The sequence below is a fragment of the Geotrypetes seraphini genome, chromosome 14, assembly GCF_902459505.1.
Source record: "Geotrypetes seraphini chromosome 14, aGeoSer1.1, whole genome shotgun sequence".
Classification (NCBI taxonomy): Eukaryota; Metazoa; Chordata; class Amphibia; order Gymnophiona; family Dermophiidae; genus Geotrypetes; species Geotrypetes seraphini.
In genome coordinates, this window is record NC_047097.1 from 71,553,458 (window position 1) to 71,573,995 (window position 20,538).

At 42.0% G+C, this 20,538-nt stretch overlaps 1 protein-coding gene across 4 annotated transcripts in view; it reads left to right on the plus strand.

Annotated features, from left to right (window-relative positions):
- CERS3 (ceramide synthase 3) overlaps positions 1-20,538 on the plus strand; it is an 80,847-nt gene that overhangs the window by 30,349 nt on the left and 29,960 nt on the right. For all 4 annotated transcript variants that reach the window (XM_033920224.1, XM_033920223.1, XM_033920225.1 and 1 more), the window contains 3 exons: positions 2,712-2,885; positions 11,431-11,548; positions 14,816-14,934. In XM_033920224.1, coding sequence (XP_033776115.1) covers positions 2,713-2,885; positions 11,431-11,548; positions 14,816-14,934 — 410 coding nt within the window. In that variant the 5' untranslated portion in view covers position 2,712. The remainder of the gene's footprint in view (positions 1-2,711; positions 2,886-11,430; positions 11,549-14,815; positions 14,935-20,538) is intronic.

Genomic DNA, 20,538 nt, shown 5'->3' on the forward strand with positions numbered 1-20,538 from the left:
ACTGAAAAAGTATTTGTTTTGTAAGATGAAATATGGGAACTGAAGCTTTAATATAATTGTAAGCGTTGGTCACTGAAATGTTTTGTTTGTTTGATTTGTTTAATTGTATGTGATGTGATAATATTATGTAAGGAATTTTTGGAACCCGTTTTGTATAAAGCGGGATATAAGACAATTAACTATTAACATAGTAGTAATGATAGTTTGTAGGACAGGAAAGATTTAAGTAATCGTGTTCCCCATCAGCAAGCCATGTTTCTGTAACACACAGCAGGTCTAGGTGATACGTCATAATCAGGTCTTTAATTAGTGTTTGTTGCGCGGAGAACAAACATTAATGAGTCCTATGGAAAGTGAGTTGAAATTGGAGGACGAGGAGAAAGAGAAGTAGAAGAAAAAGAAATAGTGATTGGGAGTAAGGTTTGTGTGATTGGCTTACATTGATGGTGGGAGGTGTGATAATTGGGAACATAATCCTGATAGCCCCCAAATACTGGAATAGGTGCTGATGGACTTATTGTGAGTCATAGGATAAGAATTAGCACTTTCTCCAGACTTTTGTTTGTTTTGCTGATATTTTTTTCATCCACATTTGTGCCATCTAAATTTGTGCACTCATAGTGGACCCCTGAGGAAGGCTGTTTCAGCCAAAACACGGACAGTGTTGGGCCCGCATTATTGATGATTTTTGATGTGGATTACTGCATTTTCTTCATGTGTTGGATTGAATAAACTCCTGCATCAAGAACATCTTTTCCGCAGTATTATTTTTGGTTTTGGTTTCTTTGTTTGCTCACTAAGAATAGCAAAGAACATGAACAAAGGGAGTTTAGGCAAGTGAGGTATAGAATGCACTCCAGTTACACATGAAGGAGCACACAAAGGGGCATATAAAATGTTTGTGAATAAAAGCTCTTGATGCAGATCCAAACACCAGTTCTGACTGAGTTAGAAATACAAAGAAGCAGGAAGAAACTGCTGAATAAAAATAATAGTATTAAACTGTAGCATATGCTTTTTGTATTTTAGAAAATGGCCTTAACAGGCAGCATCATGTCACATTCTTTATAACCCCATACAACAGAGAAAAATGTCACATCAAAATAAAAAATAAATAACTGATAACAAATTCATAAGTTCTAGAGGTCCCTAGAAATGATTAATAAAAATTCAAAGGTTACATCATGAGTTGGGGATGAAATTAGGGAGGTTTCAATGGGGCATAAAAGAATGGGCCACATGCAGCAGCATTCAGCCCTTTAAGAGTAATGATCCCATAACCCTTGCAGGTATCTCTTTTTTTCTGAACATGGGGGCATAGGGACCGAGACATAAAGGGGAGATACATGGGGATGGTATATGGACACTGGGGGCAATGCTGGACACAGGAGGGAGTATACAGATACATAGGGGAAATATTAGAAATGGTGAAAATAGGATCACAGAAGGGAGATGGTTTGCGAGGATGGGGACTGAGCTTGCAGGGACGGGGCCCAATTTTTTCCCCGTGTCGTTCTCTACAATGTAGCAGCACATCAGACTATTGAAAATATAAGAACTTATCTCATAGCAGACTGCTAGTTGACAGAAGATAATCACACTGCTTGGGCAAGGCTGCCGGTGGTAACAGAAAACAGCATTGCTGTGCCTGGATAAACTTCCCCCAGTGAAAGACAAACAGTCAATGAGTTAAAAATGCAAAATTATTCCGCTGCATGTTTCACACACGTTGCTTCATCAGGAGGAGATATCTTCATGGGGTACAAAATACACCAAATCAGAAAATCAATGAAATCAAAACAAAAAAAATATATAACATATCATAACATATTCAAGTCTAAAATGTCGGCGGTTACCCAGAGAGAAAACCCGCGGGTTAGATCACATCAAGGATTGACGACGTCATTTTAAACACAAAAAAAGAAGAGGCAATAAGAAATAGCTGAGAGGGTCAAAAGCAGCCAAAAAATACACAACACAGGAGGAGTCAGTGGAGAAGTATGGCAGAAATTATAAAGTAGCCCACTCGGTTTCCTTGTTTAACCCTCCTGTATATATTCTTCATAACGCCATGAAAACAGTCAATGGGAAGACACTTAACAATGACATCAGAGTGTGTCTTAGCTGCTCACAACTCAGGGTTGTTTGAGAGAATTCAAAGTTGACAATTTAGTTTAAAAGCAAATATCACTTGGTAATGGGTTGTTTTGCAAGTGCAGGAACTCTGAATAGGGCCTGCCTTTAGAGATTTGATGCCAAAAGGCATTTTATCTTGCAAAGGCACTTGAGCATATGAATATCAAGTCACTGACATGCATGTGCTGGCCTGTTTGATATTCTGTGCTCTGTTGTGACAAGATGACCAATGTACAGTACTACAAGTATAGTTCGGTCTGAGCCCTGACTAGGAGAACAGAAAAGGAGGATAAGGAATTGGTTCAGTGCTGTGCAAACAGGATGTGGTTTCATGAAAACACGTGGTATAGCTTTATAGCACATCTGCTAAGAAAATGGCATTTTATAAAGTTGTTTTATAAAATAAAAAAAAAGCTGTACATCCTTTTTGAATTTCTTCCCTTTTGTTTGAGGTTTGCTACCACAGGGCACACACACGAGCGATTTGTGATGTTCTGTGCTGGTTATAACAGCAGTTCTTTTTGTTTTCTCATTTTTATGTTCTAAGTTGTGATCTCTTCTTCTTCTCCTCCAAGGATGTTGCAGACAATTAGCGATTGGTTTTGGTGGGACAGGCTCTGGCTGCCCAACAATTACACCTGGGCTGACCTGGCTGATGATGATGGCTTTGTCTCAGTTAAACCCTCCCAACTCTACATCTCAGTCCTGTATGCTTTCATCTTTGTAATCATCAGACATGTTTTTGAAAGGTAAGATCAGCAGTTCATTTAGGCTTCTTTTCTACTACTGTTTACAATACACAGTCTTTTTTAAAATATATATATATATATATATATATTAAACACCTCAACAAAGATCTCACAGAGCATGCAGACATCCTTTAGCAAATGGTTTCCTGACAGAAATGCCAGAGAGGCTGTCAAATTGAAACACTCCCTGTCTTATTCCTTCTGTAATTCCCCTACCTGCTAAGCACTAATATTTGTCTTATTCCCTCTGTAATTCCCTCACCTGAGCACTGTGTATTGATGCACCTTTGGATCGAGAGAGGAGCTGCGGCGGGGCCTTGAGCATAAGCGCCATTGTTGTCCCCCTACCTAGCCGCGAGCCTGCGGCGGCCTTCCTCACCCAGCTCTCACGGCTGGCGGCCGGCGAACCCTAATGCTGACATTGAATCCAAGTAAACAACCGGGGCTGCCTAAAGAAACAAAGTTTCATGATGCTTGGCCCGCCAAACAATTCCTGCCGTTGCTGAAATTTGCCCCACCGTTCCTTCCCTTCCTCCATCAGGTACAGTTCAGCTCTGCCTATGTTAAAAGGAGCTGCTTTGAAATTGGAGCCCTGCCGCCACCGTAACACGTTCCCTCTGCCGTGGTCCCATAAGTCAGAGAAGGGGCGGGACCAAGGCAGAGGGGAACGTGCTACGGCAGTGGCAGGGCTCCGATTTCGACGCGGCTCCTTTTAACATTGGTGGAGCTGCACTGCATCTGATGGAGGGAGGGAAGGAAAGGTGGTTGTGCGCTGTTGAGCCCCTCTTTGCCCTCAGACCCTTTCCTAACTGCTCCCTCCTGTCTCAGACCACTGGGGGGAGGTGCCTGTCTTCAGCTGCCGGGATGGAGGGAGGGAAGAAGAAAGAAGGGGCCCTGGCAAGCGAGTTATCAAAAGCCAACCATAGCCTGTGACCCCTACATGATATGAATAATGACCAGACAACAAAAGGTAAGAAAAATAATTTTATTTTCTGTTTTGTGATTACAATATGTCAGATTTGAAATGTGTCTTGAGGGAGGCTGCCGCGGCGGCTTTGGACAGAGGAGTACCATTTTCGTGGGAGCCGGCCTTCGGAGAGGCTTGGGACGCGGGGACGGATGCGGGAGGGGCTGCCGCTGTGAAGGGCTTTGGTGGGGAAGCCAGCCAGACCGCGAGTGTGGGGACGTTGTAAGCGCGGATTGGTCAAGGAGCCGCAGTTGCCGAGGCTTTGAAATTGCTCTCCCACCGTCACTCCCTTCCGCCCCGGCTCTGCCTCTGCCCCTGCCCAGGTTCAAAAGCAGGAGAGGCGGTCATCTAGCACCTGTTAATCTAACGGGCTTAAACACTAGTGAAATATAAAAATACCCAAGAAGAGGCATACAGAAAGGACTATCGGGTGAAACTGAAAGAAGCCAAGAGAGAGAGAGAGAGACATCTGACAAAAGTGCAAGCGGAAGAGCAAATGGCTAGAAATGTAAAAAAGGGAGACAAGATTTTTTTTCCAATATATTAGTGAAAGGAAGAAGATGGAAAAAGGGAATGATGAGGAAAGCAGAAACCAGACAACAAAGGTAGAAAAAAAAATTATATTTTTTTTTCTTTTTTTTTGCTTTAGGATAAAGTAGTATATTTGTTGTGTTGATAAACATTTATAAACAAAGCCCTGCCAGCTGAAGATCTCTTCCTCTAGTTCGGCAGAGGAACTTTGATTTATAAAATGACAATTGTACAGCATATTGTTTATTTTTATACTTTAATAAAATAAGTTCAGTATAAAACTATTCGAGGCTTGTGCAGATGGGATCAGATGGTTTACAGCGTCAGAAGAGAAGCTTCCACCCACACACGCATGCTAATGCTTGCAGGCTCGACGGCTTTGAAGAAGTTACTCAAAACACGCCACGAAGGTAAAGTGGAGGGAGGGAGATAGATAGATTTGGGTAGGTAGGAAGGAGGGAGGAGGCCGTGTGAGGGGTGCCAAAGGGCAATGAGGTGGCGAGAGGGAAGGGTGGTAGAGGAAAGGAACAGACGCTGAAAGGAAATGGGGAACAGATAGTGAGCAGAAGAAGCTGAAAGGACATAAGGAAGACAGAGTGGGGAGAAGACGCTGAAGGGAAATGGGGAAGACAGAGTGGGCAGAAGACGCTGAAGGGAAATGGGGAAGACAGAATGGGCAGAAGACGCTGAAGGGACATGGGGCAGACAGAGTGGGGAGAAGATGCTGAAGGGACATGGGGAAGAGAGAATGGAGAGAAGACGCTGGGAGGGAAGAAGATAGAGATGCCAGACTATGGGAGAGCGGAGGGAAGAATTAGGGTGCCAGATCAATTGGGGGGTGAAGGGAGAGGCACAGTAACAGAGCAAATGGAAAACGCAGTGAGAAGACAGACAGTGGATGGAAGGAATTGAATGAGAAAATGAGGGAAGCAGAAACCAGGCAACAAAGGTAGAAAAAAAAAAAATTATTTATTTTATTTTATTTTTTTTGCTTTAGGATAAAGTAGTATATTAGTTGTGATTTATAAAAATTTATAAACAAAGCCCTGCCAGCTGAACATCTTTCTCTAGTTCAGCAGCCAGAACTTTGATTTATAAGGAAGGAATAAACTGAATAGTGCAATACTGAGGCTTGTATGGATGCTGCGGGGATAATAGTGGCGGGGACAGTGGTTGCAGAGACAGGGCAGTGACAGGGACGGTGGTCGCGGGGACGGAGTAATGACGGGGACAAATTTTTTCCCTGTCATTCTCTAATTGTAAGTTCTAACCGAGACTGTAAGCTTGGACCATCTATTAAATGTCAAAATGTACAGCGCTGCGTACGCCTTTTGGGGCTTTATAAGTGATAAATAGTAGTAGTAGTTTTGCACAGATTGCAGAGGGGGAGAGGCGGTTAGAAGACCAGTTAGAAGTAGGTTGCAGTAAGGTGAGGTTATGAGAGTGTGAACAAGGGTGTGGGTAGTGTTCTCAGAGAGGAAAAGGCAAATTTCTGGTGATGTAGAGATAGAAACAAGTTAGGATTGGAGAGGTAGGTTTGGGTGGAAGGATAAGTAGCTCAGTCTTGGCCATGTTCAGTTTTAAGTGATAGCTGGACATCCAGGCAGCAATGTCGGACAAAAAGGATGAGAATCGGGCTTGGAGTCCTGCAGAAATTTCTGATATAAAGAGGTCGATTTGGGAGTCGTCAGCATAGAGGTGATATTGAAAGCCATTTGAGGAGATCAGAGCACCAAGGGAATGGGTATAGATGGAGAAAAGGCTCTGTCCCAAGACAGAGCCCTCTGTGAACCCTAGCTGATAGCAATGGAGGAAGATCCAATACTGCATACACTAAAGGTGCGATGTGAGAGAGAAGAGAACCAAGAAAGCAAACCATTAAAAAAAGACTTTGGAGGTGATGTTCAAGATGCCAGTGTTTATTCAGTCAATCAGATGATGCAAAATCTCATAATATTAGTCTGTATGTACTTTAAAAGTTGGGGACCCAACATGGTCTGTGTATTGACTAAAAACATCTTCCTCAGGGGTCCAGAATTCTGTTTCCAAAGCAGAAAAATCCTGGATATGTGAAAATGAAATTTTTCTGATAAAAAGCTGCCATGGCAAGAGAGCTCGAAGCAAATGCAGTGAGCACAAAAGAGCAGAGCCCTGAAATCCAAGTGAGGACAGCGTATCAAGGAGAAGGCAGTGGTCTACAGGGTTGAAAGCAGTGGATGGATCAAGAAGGATGAGGACAGAATAGAGGCCTTTGGATTTGGCCAGGAACAGGTCATTGGAGACTTTATCAAGGGCAGTTTCCATGGAGTGCAGGGGGGCGAAAGCCTGATTGGAGTAAGTCAGTAGCTAGAGATGACAGAAAGTTTAGGCAATGGTGGTGAACAGCACGTCCAAGTAGCATAACATTAATATCAATTGTGAAAATCAGTTGCTATATATAAAATCGTCACTAAGAAACAGTAGGAGGGATGGAAATAATGACGTGTGCAGATATAGTTAGGCATCTGAAGAAAAGCTGTAGATAATGTAATCTGCAGGGTAAACCACATAGTCATGGCTGGCATCTCCTCCCTGCTGCTTGCAGGACATGGGGGAGGGGCCTTGAGACTAGCTGTCAGATTATAACGAGATTTTTAAAGCCAGAATTCGGTTCTTGTCTTGTTTGAAGAGGCTCCTTAATTCCTTCCCTGCATTCCCACATCAGCAGTACTCCTAGATTTTTAAGATTCTAAATTGCTGATTTAAATGTTAGACTTATTCTCTGCCAGCCCGCAGGTGCACAATGACAGCTTGTTATCTGCAACCACTGTTTGTAACTGAAGAGAGCGGTGGGCTGGGTTGACAAAGCCATAGAGGAAAGAGGAGGGGGGTGGAGTCCCCTACTGTGAATTGAGTACCAAGTTAAGTTACAAGAATATACACCAGTGTCAATTCCCCAAGTCTGTCTGGCTAATAATCGTTCATTGACTCAGCTGTGAATGATTGTGAGCAAGGATGGATCACGTTCTGCCTGGGTGCTGAGGAAGGCAAGTCTACCCAGAAATAAGTCATCGTTTCCTCCGAGTGCTATAAAACACATCAGCAAAGATGAAGAGGTCCCTATTTAAATTCTGCTTGGCGCCCAGGCTCTGTAGCATACAGCATATACCCTTTTATTCTGTACATCTGTCAGCATTACTTTTGATGTTGTGGTGTACATCTCAGGTTCTCAAGAGAAGGATTTACCTGTAAAACAAGTTTTGTTGCACTGTGTCTTAAGGAAAATTTCCTCTTGGGCCCCAGAATCATTTCCAGAGGGATGATAGGTGCCAAGTCTACGATGTGGTTCAGTGCCTGATGATGTGTTGCTTTGGCTGATGCAAGAGTGCAGCTGGTTAAAGTATCCTAGCACCTCAAGCATATAATGGTACTATCTGCACAGACTGGATAGACAACACAATATTAAAAAAACAAAACTGAGCGCCTAAATTTGTGCTCTATTTTCAGCCAATCCTAGAGCATACATTTTCAACAGAAAATTTATCAAAATTTAGGAACTTTTTATGCTTATGGATTAGGCCTGCCATTCATTTGCCCAGATTATGAGCCTAGTACTGAGATTCATCGCTAAACGTTTCCTTGCTTAAGCAAAATTTTCAAGATGCAAACTTATGAACATAGCCAGGGTTTAATTTGTAGATGAAAAGTGGAACTCTGGAGGCAGTGGGTGAAGGAGGAGAGGGGCTAGGTTAAGAAGCAGAGACATTGCTCACTCTTAGACTTATCCCCTCTGGTCCTATTCCTTCCAGGCTACCTGAAAGGGAGGGATGAAACAGAGTACCCTTGCTGCTCTGGAGTCTGAACAGAGGTGGTGGAACTTTTATCCATGAAGATCAGGCTTTATTCGTCATTAAATCTGCTTTCTTTCAGATGCGGCTTTTGAGTAGATTAAAACCAATGCTGTCCCCATATGATTTTCGTCTTGTAGTTCAGAGTTTTGTATTGCAGAGGTTGGATTATTGTAATGCACTGTCATCATTCAAATGTAGACCTTTACAAGTGGTCAGAACGCTGCAGCTCGTTTAATCTTTGATGGCGGTAAATTTGAGCATATTACACCTTTTACTACAAAAATTGCATTAGCTACCTTTAAAATTTCAAGTAGTGTTTAAGGTGTTAGTTTTGATTTTTCAAGCAATTCACTGAGGGATATCGTGGTATCTTTCACATGCTGTGACATTACATCAGCCCTGTCGATTCTTAAGATTGGAGAACACGAAGCATTTATCTGTTGATGAGTTACAGTAGTACCCGAGCAATGGCTATTTTGGTGGCAAGAGTGAAGCTCTGGAATAATATGGTTGGACAACTGAGAATGAATAATAATTTCAGAATTTTAAAAATAAAACATGCCTTTTTTATAGAAGCCTTTTAAGTGGTTAAGAAGCAGTGACTGTATATTGTTTTGTTTTATTGTGTTTTTTAGTGTTTGTTTTTTTTCTGTAATCCACTTAGGTATAAGCAGAATGTTTTTGTAATAAATAAACTTTCCCAGAAATTATGCCCTGAGTGTAGCTCTCAAAGCTGGAAGTGTAAATCCTTTAACTATCGGACTATATGTTTGTAGAAGAAAATGGAAGTTTGACGTCCCTCCAACAAAAGCTGCACATACACCTCTCTGAGTGTCTTTTGGTCTGACAGGCTTAAAGAGCCAATAAAGGGGATGTTTTTTTGAATATGATATATCTCCTTTCTAGTGAATATTCTCCTTAGTGAGGTATAGGGCTAAAAACTACAGCTTGGGGGATTGGAGGAGAGGCATTTTACCCTGGCCGGTTTTTGATTTGGCAAGGTTAAGTTGCCACTCATTAGCAGTCTTGTAAAATTCCAAGCTTTCTGAATAAACATGTCCTGACATGCTGAGTAGAAGCACTGCAGGAATGAGACCTCTTAAAGCAGTGCGGCACAAGAGCCTGTACTTTCCTTGCCAACAGGAAGGATTCGATTTAGCAGCGGCCTGACACATTAGTATCTTTAACTTCAGAAACATGTCTCATCCTAGATGTACACATTTTCTGTTTCTAGTGCAATAGGTGTGTCATTCTAGACAGGATATTCTCCCCATTCATTCCCTGTGAGCCATGCAGAAGGAATCCACTCTAGGTTTTCAACTCCACCTCCTTCTCTAGAGCAGTGGTCCCAACCCTGTCCTGGAGGACCACCAGACCAATCGGGTTTTCAGGATAGGCTTACTGAATATGCATGTAACAGATTTGCATGCCTGCCACTTCCATTATATGCAAATCTCACTCATGCATATTCATTAGGGCTATCCTGAAAACCCGATTGGCCTGGTGGTCCTCCAGGACAGGGTTGGGAACCACTGCTCTAGAGGACTCTGCGTCCTTGTCGACCGACATATGCCACCAGTAGCATTGTCCAAGAAAACTCAAACTACCTCTTCAGCTTCTGTAATGCCAGACAAATGGCTCAAAGCTCCAGTCTGTTGGAGCACTTTCTCTGGGAGGCTGACCACTGCTCCTGTACTGGGCCTCTGTTGCAATGGCCCCACCGCTGAACAAGTTGGCATCTGTTGTGAGAATCACCCACTTGCAACCCTGCCTTGTAGAGATGCACCGCTACCACCTCCATCACCTTTGTGAACATGTGGGGTGCTGTTGCCAACCCAAAGGGAAACACCGAGAACTGATAATGTCTGTCTAGCACATGGAATCTCTTGTGTTTCGGAAATATGGGAATGTGGATGCAGGCTTCCATCAAGTTTAGGGAAGCTAGAAATTCCCCCAGAGCTACCACTGCAATAACTGAATGCACGGTTTCCATGTGAAAGCATGGAAGCTTCAGAGCCTCATTGATGTGTGTGAGATCCAAAATGGGTCTTCAATCTTAAGTTCTGAGCCTTTCTTGGACACTAAGAAGTATATGGAGTATCTGCCCAAGCCCAATTCTTCTTGTGGCACTCGCTCTATGACCTGAATTTCTACAAGCCTCTGCACTATTGTTAAGAATCTGCATGATTTTTCTAGGCACCCCACCGGAGAGTCCAAAAACCAATCTATTAGGGGATGGGCAAACTCAAACTTGTACCCTCCCCAAATGATCTCCAACACCCAGCAGTCTGAGATCTGCTCCCAGACCTTCACATATGCCGAGAGCCTTCCTCCTATCTTCAGGGGAAAGACTTCAGACCTGTCATTGTGCTATCTTGTCATTGTGCTATCTTGGAGAATGAAGTGGGGCGAGGACTGGTGGCTTAGCTTTGCCTAAGCCCTGTAAATCTCTGCCTTGTATTGCACTAGAAAAAGAGTTGTTCGTACCTTGCTAATATCTTTTCTAGTAGATATGTGTGTCATTTTGGAACCCTACCCTGTCAGTTATTTCTCCACCTGTCTCAATCAGAAGTTCGAGTCAAAACTTAAGATTTTGATGTCCGTCAGATCTTAAGGGTATGAAGAATAATCTGTTGCTATAATTCATTGGAGGAGTGTTTGAACTTCATAAATGTTTTTGATTGGTATGGTTATTTTGATGTTTCGATTGTTTTAACATGTTTGTTATACTTTCAGAGCAGAACAGATTTTTAGTTTGGGGAATCTCCCCTTACCCCTCCTTCGTAACAGTTCCTATATAGGACTATTGCCTGCTTTGGTACAGACTGAAGGGAGCAGCAGAGCCCTCTGGAGAAGGAGGTGAAGTTGAAAATCTGGAGTGGATTCATCTGCATGGCTCACAGGCATGGGGAGAACTATTGTCCAGAATGACACCTATCTACTAGAAAAGATACCACTTTTCATCCAGACAGTTTTCTAGTAACAGTTCAGCAGCCGTCTCTGGGATGGGTGGTTGGCCTGAAGGAAGTACTCTGGTAGCTGGGTTTCCAAAACAGAAAAGATAACAAACTTTCTTGTATTTCTCCTTTAAGATGATGTGCTGGATCCTTTATTTACTGTGCTGTAAAAGGACCAGCCCAGGGTTTCTGGAGAGTTCTAGATAAGTAGAGAATCAAGGAGTTCTGCAGCCTTTATAAGCCTCTTGTTCTTTTCCCAGATATGTTGCAACCCCCATAGCTGGTGCCATGGGCATAAAGAACAAGGTACGAATGAAAGCATCGCCTAACCCACTCCTAGAGAGGTTTTTCAACTCAGCATGTAAACATCCATCCCAGGTAAGACTTGCACTTGTAAGGATAGTCTTGTAAGGATAGCCTTTGCCTAGAAAAAAGGGGAAACATGCAGGAGAATGAATAACAGCTATCCAGTATCAGCTCCAAGTGCCATCGTTGGATTATTAGACATGAAATTTTTTAAGCAGTTCACTGCAACTTTGGGACAGCATTGATAAGGAAAGGGGTCTTTGGATTTGCCTGCAGTGTCAGTAGCAGTGCTACATAAACATAGTAACATAGTAAATGACGGCAGATAAAGACCTTAATGGTCCATCCAGTCTACCTAACCATACATGCTCCATAAATTAATCATTTAAATGGTCCTTTTTCTTAGATATTTCTGGGCCAGAAACTCAGAGCCCTGCCTGGTAGTGTGCTTAGGTTTTATCTACTGGAGTCTCCGTCAAAGTTCACTCCAGCCCATCTTAACCATCCCAGCAATCGAAGCCCTCCCTAGCCCGTCCTCAACTGAATGTCCATATACGGGACACAGACCATGCAAGTCTGCTCAGTACTGGCCTTAGTTCCTTCAATATATACCTATTATACCCAGAGGTTGTGGTAAGAGTGGACAGTGTAGCTGGTTTTAAGAAAGGTTTGGACAATTTCCTGGAGGAAAAGTCCATAGTCTGTTATTGAGAAAGACATGGAGGAAGTCACGGCTTGCCCTGGATCGGTAGAATGGAATATTGCTACTCCTTGGGTTTTGGTCAGAAAATAATAAGAATAACCTTACTGTGTCAGACCAATGGTCCATCAAGCCCAGTAGCTTGTTCTCACGGTGGCTAATCCAAGTCATTAGTAATAATAATAATAACTTTATTCTTCTATACCACCATAATCTGACAACTTCTTGGCGGTTTACATCAAAGAGAGACTGGACAATCAGTGAAGTACAAAATACAAATAGTAACAGTACAGTATAATTCTATTCTGTTTATTCTTAATGACCTTCCGCAGAGCAGTAAAGACCTTCCTCTTCCACCAATCGGGCCATTAAAAACTGCCTCCTCAATATACTTCACCTAGTACTCTTCGCTATGACCAGTCTGGTCTCTAGAATAAGCTCTGTTATTGTCTACTGTAACCTATTTGTTGTCATGACTAGTCTGTTTTCAAACTATTGTGAATGTCTACTTGTAACCCATTCAGAGCTTCTGGGAGAACGGGATAGAAGTCAAAATAAATAAATAAATCTGCCTGTACTCTCTCTGTACTGAAAATGGCTGCCAAGACTTCCAACTGGGGTTTCAACTGTTAGGTATGGGAGGGAGGTGGGTGGGCTGTGGCTCTTCAAGGTTGGAAGAGGGAGGGAGGGACACGCTGATGACAGGGAAATTGCGAGGACGGGGGGGAGGGGCTGATGTCGGGGAAACTGCCGGTTCCAGTGGGTAGACTCAAATATAAATAGAGACCCCCAGAAATCTTGGTTTATATTCGAGTATATACAGTATTGATGTACTTTATAAATCAAGCCCTTTAATATTTTATTGAAGATCAGTTAAAACCCAAGAAATGTTACTTGATGTTGTGGGAAGTTTTAGAAGCATTGTGTTTAAAATGTATGGGAGTCTGAAGAAACAGGAAATCAGAAACTGGTTTTAAGTTTAAGAATGGCTGGGCAAAAGCCTGCAGGCTTCTTTTAGGACCAGTGGTGGTGCCGTGGATCTTGGTGTTTGGGGCTCTTTTTTGTGCACTTTTCCCAGCAGTGTCCCTAGCTGAATAGATGGAGGTATTCAGCCCATAGCAGGTGCTCTCCTCCTTCAGGAAAGGTGCCTGGACCAGTGGGGAGCCTGTTTTCACTCCACCCTCTGAAACTTCATTGCCTCTGATGAATTTTGCAGACTAGATGATTGCCTGGTTGTAGATTGCCCTTACTCTGTAAAACTTGTCACAACTGCTCTGCATTCCCTACTACCACCTCCACAAACACAACAGATGCTCAGCACATAAAATAGATAATATACAGTATATATAACAATTCTTTATATGACAGATTGACCCCCCATTTAGTGCCTTTATTGAGATAAAGATCTGGTTAGCTTGGGGAAGAGTTAGGGAGGGGGGCCACTAGACACCAGATATGTCTTTTTTAATTTTTTTACATCTGGAATGAGGGTTCTTTTTGGGAAGAGGAGGAGAGGGGAGGGAGCCACTAGACTACCAGAAATGTTTAATGTTGGGGGATGAGGGGATTGGAGGGACAGACAGATGGAGGGAGGCGAGAGCCACTAGACTACCAAGAAATTAAAAAAAAAAATTTTTGGAAGAAGGGGATCCATATCAGGAGGAGGGGCACTAGACAGACCTTTTGCAGAAAGCAATCCTGGGTAAGATGTTCAGGTTGGAGGGAGAGAGGGAGTGCTGTTACTATAATCTGCCCTGGACCTGGTGCAAAGTTTCTCATGCGAAAGGTGTGAGCCAACTCTTACTTTTATTTATGTATTTATCTTTTAATTGCATGTCTGAGGTATGGGTTTCTGCATGAGTTAATAATCATGAAACCCTTACTGACCTGTGATTAAACAATGTTGAAACTCATGGTAATGCTTTCTGTATGAGCTCCAGAGATTGTAAATAGGATCCAACCAATGGGAAGGTAGTGTGGGCTGAGGGCTGAAAGGCAGCTTTATGCACAGGAAGGGAGAAAATTCTGTTTGGGGAGGAAGGGGTGGTGGAAGAGAAATGAATTGTCTTTAAAAAGTGTCCCAATAATTTTTCTTTGGGAGAAGCAGTTGCTGTATCTGGGTTCTTGAGCCTCAAATCTATAGTTAGTGTCCTATCTGGTGATTGATTTTTCAGGGATTAAATACAGACCTGTTTCCATAAACTATACATATATTATGTCGCTTTGTATTTGATTAGCATATTTGATGTGCGTTTAACTGCTTTTGACCATGACCAAAAGCAACAAATGAATAAATGAGCAATATGTGACCTAGCTTGGCTCCTCTTAATACTGTAGACTAGGGCTGCCCAAGTCCGGTCTTCGAGATCTACTGGCAGGCCAGGTTTTCATGATATCCACAATGAATATGCATGAGAGAGAGATTTGTGTATCAAGAAGGCAGTGCAGGCAAATCTCTCTCATGCATATTCATTGTGGATATCCTGAAAACCTGGCCTGCCAGTAGATCTCGAGGACTGGACTTGGGCAGCCCTGCTGTAGACAGACAAAGCGAAGCCAAAGAAAGATAGGGATGGGGTGGGGCAGAAAGGAGTTACCGTAATTTTCCTAAAGCTGGAGTTTCCTTCCTGTCTCTGCAGTTGGAGGTTTATGGCTTAGCTAAGAAATGTAACCTGACCGCAGTCCAGGTGGAAAGGTGGTTTAGGAAACGGAGAAACCAAGAGAGACCGATTTTACTGAAGAAATTCCAGGAATCCTGGTAAGAAAGCTCCTGCCAAAATGCTCTGATGGTGATGAGATTCAAGTCCCTAGTGCTGAACACCCCTTATTTAGATAACAGTAGGTGGTCACTAACCAGTCAGAGGTCCAGCTTGGTATTCAACCACATGCTATAAATCTGTTTCACTAGGAAATCAAATGATCACAGTGTAAAACAAAGAAATCAACAAATGACCAAGATCAAATTATGCTGCCAGGTGCTGGAGAGCTCACAGTTTAGACTGGTGGCTCCCAACCATGTCCCTGGGAACTCCCACAATAAATAGCACATGACGTGATGCATACAATTGTACTTCATGGTCAAGGTCCCTGAGGATGGGTTTGGCAGCTATCAATGAGAAGGTGGCATGTCAAAAGCACACCGGACATTGGCGTGGTGACATTTGCGTGCAGGACAGATGCACGCCGCCTTTCAGGCCTTCCAGTTTGCATTGTGAGGGAGAGTGTTGGACTTGCAAGTCTTCACGCTCCCATGGGGGGGGGAACCCTCACTACACTGAAAACTCTTGAAGACTGAAAACAGAAAGGACAATGGGAGTTTTCAGGGTACTGGGGGGGATTCCCCCCCCCCCCAACAGAAGCATGAGGATTTGTCAGTTTACTGGGGGGGTTCCCCATCCACACCCCCACTCAACAGCGCAAACGGGAAGGCCTCAAAGCAAAGAAGCAGCGGCACACATTTGTCCTATGCGCAGATGTCACCGCGGGATTGCGTGCAAATGTCCGGCGCGCTTTTGACGGTGTACCCAATGAGAGATTTAAGTTTCGTGCAGATTCTGAGACTAGTGACATGCAGCTGTTGTCTGTTAGAAACGTGAAAGGATGGATGAGTGAGGCCTAAAACGCGATTGAAGTAAGATCCAGCTTAAAGCAGGTTTAGAATAGCTATTCTCACATGGCATTAAATCACGGGATAGCACACAACGAGTCAGTGTTTTAATTCATAGCAGTACCTATGGGCCCTGCTTGACTCCCCTGAGTGTCTTAGGTTTAACACTTCCCTGCTGATTTCTCGGGTTTGAAGGAGATTGTCTTTTCAGTATGACCTGGTTAAAATAATTGATATTTGATCTGGGTCATCCAGGGAGAAAGTTGGAAACTTCAAAATTAATTGTTCTAATGTTTTAGTAAATATAGATATCCAAAAAGCAAAAAACAAAACTCCCAGGACAATATATAGACATGTAGAGGTGATTTGTACGAACGATACTGAACAAATCTAAAGAAATAGTAGAAAAATTTTTTGTTTGTGAGGAGATGTCCAGGGAAGGATTTCTTTAATTACTAAAATTTGCATGAAACCATTTTCAGAGGAGTGACATGATGTGAACTAATAGTGACAGTAAAGCCGGTTTCTGGCATTGATTTGTCATTTAAAAGTGCTAGGTATGCAATATTATTCACTGATATCTCCTCGCATACAAATTTTTTTTAAATTTTTAGTTTAGTTTACTAATATTTCTTTATATTTGTTCAGTATAGTTTGTCCGAATCACCTCTACATATCTATCTATTATCCCAGAAGATTTGTTTTTTGCCTATTTTGTTTCGTCCCTGGTCTCCGGATTGTTAGTAAATATAGAAACTTAGAAAATGAAGCCAAATAAAGACCATCCTTCCAAAGCTATTTAACCAGCCAGACATGGCCGCTAACTGGTTAACTAGCATATCAGCACCTAACCTCTTATATTCAGCAGCACATTGCTGGTTAGTGCCTAGTACATATCACACAACTTATTCAGTTAGGCATCGATATTCAGTACCTATTTTGCAGTCAAATAGGAAATCCATAAACAGCTGTTCTGTCTTTGACTGCTAAAACATTAATCAGTTGGTACTGAATTTCAGCAGAATTGGTTAAAAGAAATCTGGATATTCAGTGTCTGTTGCTGAAAATGGGCACCACTGCTTATCAGCCAGTAGTTCCCAACCTCTCGACTTTCTTCCTCCTTTTTTGTGTGTCCTGGTTCAAGGTCATTTTCAGTGGTGGGAGCTACAGTATCATTTTAAATAGAGAAATCCCTTTCAGTTTTCACAGATTTTCAGCAATGGATAATTGTAGATTTCTTATTTGTTTAAAGTTTGGCCTGCTAATTACCATACTTATTGCCACTTGTACGCTATATGTCCACTGGCTGAATTTTGCCTGCCCTTGTTCTACATATAACTTTGCTCAGATGGTGTTGAAACCACCATCTCACTGGATTTCTTAAAACAAAAAAGGCACTTATGCAGTCAGTCACAGATCATGTAAGCGTTTTTGAATATCTTCCAGTTTGAATTTTTCTTCTTCCCAGACTTTTTCCTTGCACAGGTGTAAGTGTGTGTGGGTAAGTGAGAGGCAGATCTTTACACAAAGTGTAGCCCATATTCATTTTGATTTCTAACAGGAAGAGAGGGGCCTTGCCTTGGACCTATGTGGAAGAATACTTCTTATTCCATAGTGCTAAGGTAAAGGGGTGTCTGTTAAGCCTACTTTTAAGTTCAGACTCCCCTTTGTCCTATGTGATTCTACCTCATCAGCCCCCCCCCCTCGCTTCTAATTCACTACATGAGCACTATGTTCTGACTCCCCTTTTGTCCTTTTGTTCTGTGTGTCTGCCATAATTAGATTGTAAGCTCTTCTGAGCAAGGACTGTCTCTTGCATGTACAATGTGGAGCACTGCATGTGTCTGGTAGTGCTTTAGAAATAATAAATTGTTGTACTCTATAGTGAAAAGTAAGTTTGCGGAGTACTAGTGTGGGTAACAGCGTGCATAATCTTGGCATAAATGCTTACAGCGGTCTTGTAGCTGATGCAAAACTTGAAGAATGGTCTGAAATTTGGAAGCTAAAATTTAATGCTAAGAAATGCAAGGTCATGTATTTGGGTTGCAAAAATCAGAGGGAATGGTACAGTTTAGAGCAGGGGTGCCCAATAGGTCAATCGCAATCAACCGGTAGATCGCAAAGACAAAGTGAGTCGATTGCGGAGCCCATCCCGGGCTCCATGATAGACTCGCATTGCCTTCACAATCTACCGGGCCAATTAGCCTTCCTCTCCCCGATGTCAATTCTGCCATCGGAGAGGAAGTTCCGGGTGATGAGAATATCCAAAAAACATTAAAACTCCCAGCACTAATGAAATAGTTAATTCCAGACAGGGCCACATAAATCTATAAATAGGAAGTGGAGTCCTCAGCATTGATGCAAACAAGACTGTTAAACAGGTGTCAGGGTGTAATGTGCTGTAGAGAAAGTTCTGTTCCTGGCACTTTTGCTACCATTAAAATACATTCTTGGGCTCCTGTTCATATCAAAACATTTCAACAAACAGGGTAGTGTTAGTCTTGTTTATGTCAATGCTGAGGACTCCATTTGCTGTTTTTTCTAGATTTTATGTTGCCCTATCTGGAGTTAACCATTTCATTGCTGCTGGGAGTTTTAATGCTGTGTCTAGATGTACGCATGAACACATATAAATTATAATGTGCTATAATTTATTTATTTATTTTAAACATTTTTAATCTGCCTTTATCCAAGGCGGCTCACAATATCACATACACATTTCAGGATTTGAACATCTTAAAAATCACATCAGCAAAAATCATAAGATTATACATCTCAACCTATAAATTGCATCCCAACCGCTCATCTACTACGTTACTTCAATAAAGCAGCACAAATTTGATAACCTGCAAAAAAAGATGATATTCAGAAGATAAAGTATTAACTTATGAAGCAGGATATTAGCTTAACAAAAGCTCATACATATGTGCTTGCCCTTTGTGTCTGCATACTGGCAGAGTGTGCATCATGTAAGCATAGCTTGCTCTGATCTTCTATAAGAGAACATTTAGGCATGTTCTTCCTGCCGAAAACTAGGCAGCTTCTTCTAGAATTTCCCCCTAAATAAGTGGCACAGTATAGTCTAGCTCACAAACTAGTAGTTCAGAGCAGTTTCTTTTTAAGCATGCTTCTAGCTTACATCTATAGAGACAGATGTAAGTTATTGCACAGGGATTGCCTGAGATGGGATTCCAGCATGCATAGGTTTCTATTTGAGCTGAAGCTCACTGAATGATTGTGGTGCACAAATACATTTGAATCTGTGTCGCCAGTCTCAGTGACCAACCGTCTCATCACATGCTTTCTGAATACTTCACATTGTAGTATTTGTGCAAGAGAGTGTAAACAAAGAGTCTCTTGTATTTATGCCAAGATCTCCCACTCCATTCAGTTCCTGAGCCAGCCTCTGTGCAGTTGTTAATCTGCATAAACGCCCCAAATGTCCCCTTTACCTCAGCACTGCTCAATTCTGAAATCAAGCCAGAAGAACCCATTTCTTCCAATTTGTTTCAGTTGATAGGCTCTAGGAAACAGTGGTGCTGTAACCCTTCCTCTCCTGCTGTACCACTACTACTACTACTACTATTTATCATTTCTATAGCGCTGAAAGGCATACACAGCACTGTCCATTTAACGTGTAATAGACTGTCCTCACTCAGAAGAACTTACAATCTAATTTGGACAGAACATATAGGGGTTGGGAAATTTCTTGCAGAGAGAATGATAGGATGGACATAGGTGTCAAACGGTGAGTGGGAGTTAGAAATGGAAAGCAGACTCAAAATTTTATTTATTTATTTTTAGTATTTATATACCACTTATAGCCTAAGTGGTTTACTTTCAGGTACTTTCCAGTTTATGAATTATTTTAATCTCATTCATTGTTTTGCCACTTGTTTTGTTTTATTTTTATCATTTAAATTTCCCCAGAATTCTATTGTTCAACGGTTCCTCCCTTCTGCATCCATTCTTATCTCTCCTCTCTTCAACCTTCCAAAGTCCTTTAGATCAATGTAGTCTTGTCAGAATGTTTATTTTCTTATCTTTTCCTCTATCTCTATTTTTCACTTCTTTATTATTATCCAGGTACTTTAGTTAGATTGTGAGCCTTCGGGACAGTAAGGGAATTTCTAAGTACCTATCTTACTTATAATTTTAATGCACCCTAAAGTATATTTTCTGTAAACCGCTTAGAACCTAACGGATTAGCGGTATATAAGAAATAAATTACATTACATTACTAAAGCATTTTCCCCTATCTATCCCAATGAACTCACAATTAGAGAGTTGCGCGGGGACAGAAATCCCACCCGTCTCCACCAGAATCCCCTCCATCCCCGCCCTTCCCCATATAAAGCAACAATTACTTCTGACATGATCATCAATTCCACAGTTTCTTTGGTGTTTGCGGTGTTGTTTTCCTTGTGAAATCTCTTTGGTGGAACCCTTTTTTGTTTTCTGTTCAGGTAATTAACTTATAAACCCCCTCTTTTACTAAGGCATGCTAGCCGATTTAGCGTGCGCTAAATGCTAACGCGTCCATAGAATATAATGGACACGTCAGCCTTAGTAAAAGAGGGGGTTTATAAGTTAATTACCTGAACAGAAAACAAAAAAGGTTCCACCAGAGATTCCACTAGGAAAACAGCAGTGCAAGCACAAAAACTGTGGAATTGATGATCCTGATGAAATCTTTATTTGAAAAAGGTGCAGATTAATTCAAAAATGAAACACACAATTTGAAAATATAAAACA